The sequence below is a fragment of the Theropithecus gelada genome, unplaced genomic scaffold (assembly GCF_003255815.1).
Source record: "Theropithecus gelada isolate Dixy unplaced genomic scaffold, Tgel_1.0 HiC_scaffold_467, whole genome shotgun sequence".
Lineage (NCBI taxonomy): Eukaryota > Metazoa > Chordata > Mammalia > Primates > Cercopithecidae > Theropithecus > Theropithecus gelada.
In genome coordinates, this window is record NW_020261252.1 from 4,876 (window position 1) to 9,214 (window position 4,339).

The 4,339-nt window shown below is 51.9% G+C and overlaps 1 protein-coding gene and 1 non-coding gene across 2 annotated transcripts; both read left to right on the plus strand.

The window, feature by feature from the left end:
• The first annotated feature begins 624 nt into the window (after positions 1–624).
• Positions 625–815, plus strand: LOC112617807. The gene has a single exon (XR_003117971.1). It is a non-coding gene; the product is annotated as a U2 spliceosomal RNA (small nuclear RNA).
• A 605-nt stretch (positions 816–1,420) lies between these two features.
• On the plus strand, positions 1,421–3,018 carry LOC112617806 (WD repeat-containing protein 74-like; the record flags this gene model as incomplete). The annotated part of the gene is made up of 4 exons (XM_025374486.1): positions 1,421–1,735; positions 2,473–2,625; positions 2,704–2,810; positions 2,897–3,018. Coding segments are annotated over exons 2-4 (293 nt in total), but the record flags the coding sequence as incomplete, so codon positions are not given.
• Positions 3,019–4,339: the final 1,321 nt, after the last annotated feature.

Below are 4,339 nucleotides of genomic sequence, written 5' to 3' on the forward strand. Positions count from 1 at the left end.
ACAAATGCAAAGCGCAGGTCGTGCCTCGCCCCTGTGTCCTCAGTTCTCACAAACTCCCGAGAGTGCGTGTCACCATTTCCCCGTTTAACTGGGGAGGAGACAAGGGCCTAAGTACCAAGCCTCAGGCCATTAAGTCAGGAACTGGAGAGCGCGGAGCCCAACCTCCTTTTTTGGACTCCAAAACCTGTGCTTTGAAACCGCGCCGCGGCTTCTCCCAAAAAAGGTCCCAGAGAGGGGCGCCCCCACCTGCAGCACTGTCACGCCGCCCTCTGGAGAGCCCAAAAACCTCTAGGCTGGGAGACTAACGCCACAATCTGGGAAAAAGAGGCTTCGCGGGTACTGAAATCACGATTGGTATGTGGGCCAATCCCAGGATCCTAAAAAAGCGAAGGGGCGGGTTTATGCAAAACAAACTGAGCAGAGAGCAGGCGGGAGAAGAAGTACAGGACCCTTAAATAGGTATGTTTCCAAACTATAGCCACTATTATGAAGAAAGAATAATGAAAACTGAGTTTCGGAATTATAACGTATTGGAAAATAATTTAACATTTAATGCCTAGATAGTTACCATAACTGTGTAGAAGACAGGAAGGATAAGGCCGCCAAGGCAGCCGGAGTAAGAGTATCGCTTCTCGGCCTTTTGGCTAAGATCAAGTGTAGTATCTGTTCTTATCAGTTTAATATCTGATACGTCCTCTATCCGAGGACAATATATTAAATGGATTTTTGGAAATAGGAGATGGAAAAGGAGCTTGCTCCGTCCACTCCACGCATCGACCTGGTATTGCAGTACTTCCAGGAACGGTGCATCCCCCCATTTGGGGGGAACAATTGGCTGTCAAAAAATAAGACTTAAGGGAAGGTAAAAAGTTAACCCACCAGAATTTCGTTGACATTACCACTAGTTCATTTTGTTTGTGTGGTGAGTTTTAGGGGGTGTGTGTTTTTGCTCTATAAGCAGAGTTTGACTGTGATTCTGCCTGAAGCGCTGTGCTACTGTCTGACTGCACGATTTATCTGTCTGTATTCAGGGTGGCTGGGTCTATGAATGAAGGTGCGTGCGACCACGCCCGGCTAAATTTTTATATTTTTAGTAGAGATGGGGCTTTACCGTGATATAATCTGATCTCGTGATCCGCCCGCCTCGGCCTCCCGAACATTACATACAGGCATGAGCCACCGCGCCCGGCCTTAGTTCTTTTTATCATGTGTTTAACGCTTTTTTCCCCATGGTTTTAACTGGAAACTAAGGCGGAAGAATCTCTGTAACTAAGGAATTCCAGGTTGCAATGCACTGTGACTCCACTCGAATCCCTTTTTCTTTTCTTTTTTTGAGACGCAGTCTCGCTCTGTCGCCCAGGCTGGAGTGCAGTGGGCTCAACTTCGGCTCACTGCAAACTCCGCCTCCTGGGTTCACGCCATTCTCCTGCCTCAGCCTCCCGAGTAGCTGGGACTACAGGCGTTCGCCACCACGCCCGGCTAATTTTTTGTATTTTTAGTAGACATAGGGTTTCACCATTTTAGCCAGGGTGCTCTCGATCTCCTGACCTCGTGATCCGCCCACCTCAGCCTACCAAAGTACTGGGATTACAGGCATGAGCCACCGCGCCCGGCTATCCGCCCCTTAAAGAGTAAACGAGGCCGGGCGCGGTGGTTTAGTAATTCCAGCTGTAATCCCAGCTACTTGGGAGGCTGAGGCAGGAGAATCGCTTGAACCAGGGAGGCGGAGGTTTAGGTGAGCTGAGATCGCGCCATTGCATTCCAGCCTGGGCGACAGAGCAAAGCTGTCTCTGTCTGAAAAAAAAACAAAAAAACCTTCGGTTTCCTTTTCCCATCTTTCTTTCTTTTGTGACTTATATTCCAGAATGAAGCCCACACATCGTTAATGATCTGAATCGTTTCTAAAGTGTTTCTTAAATCGTTTGTTGTTTCTTGTCTAACAGTCCAGAACACGTATTACATAATGGAGCCCGGAGACAGACTAGGGCCAGCTTGACGCGGCCACGCAGTCCAGGAAAGGTGCGTTTCACTCCAAGTGCAAAATGATCAGTGTACTCTTCCGATCTCCCTATACAAGCACCTCCTGGTTTCATTTTCGTAAAGCAAAACAAGCAAGGAAGCTTTAGTCTTTTGGCTCTTTGAACTCCCAGAAACTGGGCCGGGCGCGGTGGCTCACGCCTGTAATCCCAGCACTTTGGGAGGCCGAGGCGGGCGGATCACGAGGTCAGGAGATCGAGACCATCCTGCCTAATACAGTGAAACCCCGTCTCTACTAAAAATACAAAAAATTAGCCGGGCGTGGTGGCGGGCGCCTGTACTCCAAGCTACTCGGGAGGCTGAGCCAGGAGAATGGCGTGAACCCGGGAGGCGGAGCTTGCAGTGAGCCGAGATCGCGCCGCTGCACTCCAGCCTGGGCAACAGAGCGAGACTCCGTCTCAAAAAACAAACAAACAACAACGAAAAAACTCCTAGCAACTGTACTGCCCTGCCTTGGACTCGACGCCCGCCAGTGACGCACACGCTGCGCCGGAAGTGCGAACCATCTGCCTGCAGGCTTTGTCATGGCTGCTGCTGCCGCGCGCTGGAACCATGTGTGGGTCGGCACCGAGACTGGGATCTTGAAAGGTGGGTGGCAGGCTCGGGCGTCGGGAAGTGCAGGGGTGCACTCGCGCCCCTGGTGTGACTGACGCCCTCCTCTCTCAGGGGTAAACCTTCAGCGAAAACAGGCGGCGAACTTCACGGCCGGAGGACAGCCGCGGCGCGAGGAGGCAGTGAGCGCCCTGTGTTGGGGCACGGGCGGCGAGACCCAGGTGAGTGGTCGCTGGCCGTGCCGGAGCTGGGGGCCTGGGGCACAGCAGCCTTGCTCTCCTTGCCATCTTGCCCTTCGTTGCCGCAGATCCTGGTAGGCTGCGCGGACAGGACGGTGAAGCACTTCAGCACCGAGGATGGCATATTCCAGGGTCAGAGACACTGCCCGGGCGGGGAGGGCATATTCCGTGGCCTCGCCCAGACCGACGGGTAAGACCAATCCCCTCGCTAAACTCAGGGCGTAAGAGAGAGCTTTGATGCTCCCTGCGGATACTGGAATGATGGCGACAGACAATCTGAGTGACACGGTTTTCAATAGGTGACAGAGACCTGAGTTTCTGCCTTACGTAGTTAATACCGGTAACACGTTTATTGAACACCTACTGAATTCCAGGCACTGGGCGAAGTACAGGGGCTGCCGGTAAAATTTCTGCTTTCAAAAAGTTCGCATCCTGTAAGGTTTTTCACCTTACTCCATTATAATCCTCTGAGTTTTGTGTGTGTGTGTGTAGACGGAGTTTTCGCTCTTCTTGCCCAGGCTGGAGTACACTGGCGCGATCTCGGCTCACTGCAACCTCTGCCTAGGAGAACTGCCTCAGCCTCCCGAGTAGCTGGGATTACAGGCGCCCGCCACCGCGCACAGCTAGTTTTTGTATTTTTAGTAGAGACGGTTTCACTGTATTGGCTGGTCTCGAACTCCTGACCTCAGGTGATCTACCTGCCGCGGATCCCCAAAGTGCTGGGATGACAGGCGTGAGCCACTGTGCCCACCTGTCATTTAACAGTTTTAAGCAAGTCTGGGTGTGGTGGCTTATACCTGTCATCACAGCACTTTGGAAGGCCGAGATGGGCGGATCACTTGAAGTCAGGAGTTCAAGACCAACCTGGCCAACATGGTGAAACCCCTTCTCTACTGAAAAAATACAAAAATTAGCCAGGTGTGGTGGCGCATGCCTGTAATCCCAGCTACTTGGGAGGTTGAGGCTGGAGAATCGCTTGAATCCGTCCCTCAGAGGTTGCAGTGAGCAGAGATCGCACCAATGCACTCCAGGCTGGGGAAGAGAGCAATACTTCATCTCAAAAAAAAAAAAAAAAAAGGAGCCAAGCGCGTAATCCCAGCACTTTGGGAGGCTTAGGCAGGTGGATCACGAAGTCATGAGATCGAGACCACGGTGAAACCCTGTCTCTACTAAAAATACAAAAAATTAGCCGGGCGAGGTGGCGGGCGCCTGTAGTCCCAGCTCCTCAGGAGTCTGAGGCAGGAGAATGGTGTGAACCCGGGAGGTGGAGCTTGCAGTGAGCCAGAGATCGCACCACTGCACTCCAGCCTGGGAGACAGAGCGAGACTCCATCTCAAAAAAAAAAAAAAAAAAAAAAAAAGGTTTTAAGCATTCATTCATTAATTCATTTATATATTTTGAGACACAGCCTCAGTGTCACCTAGGCTTGAGTGCGGTGGTGCATTCATGGCTCATTACAGCCTCAGCCTTCCGAGGTCGAACAATCCTCCCGCCTCAGCCTCCTGAGTACC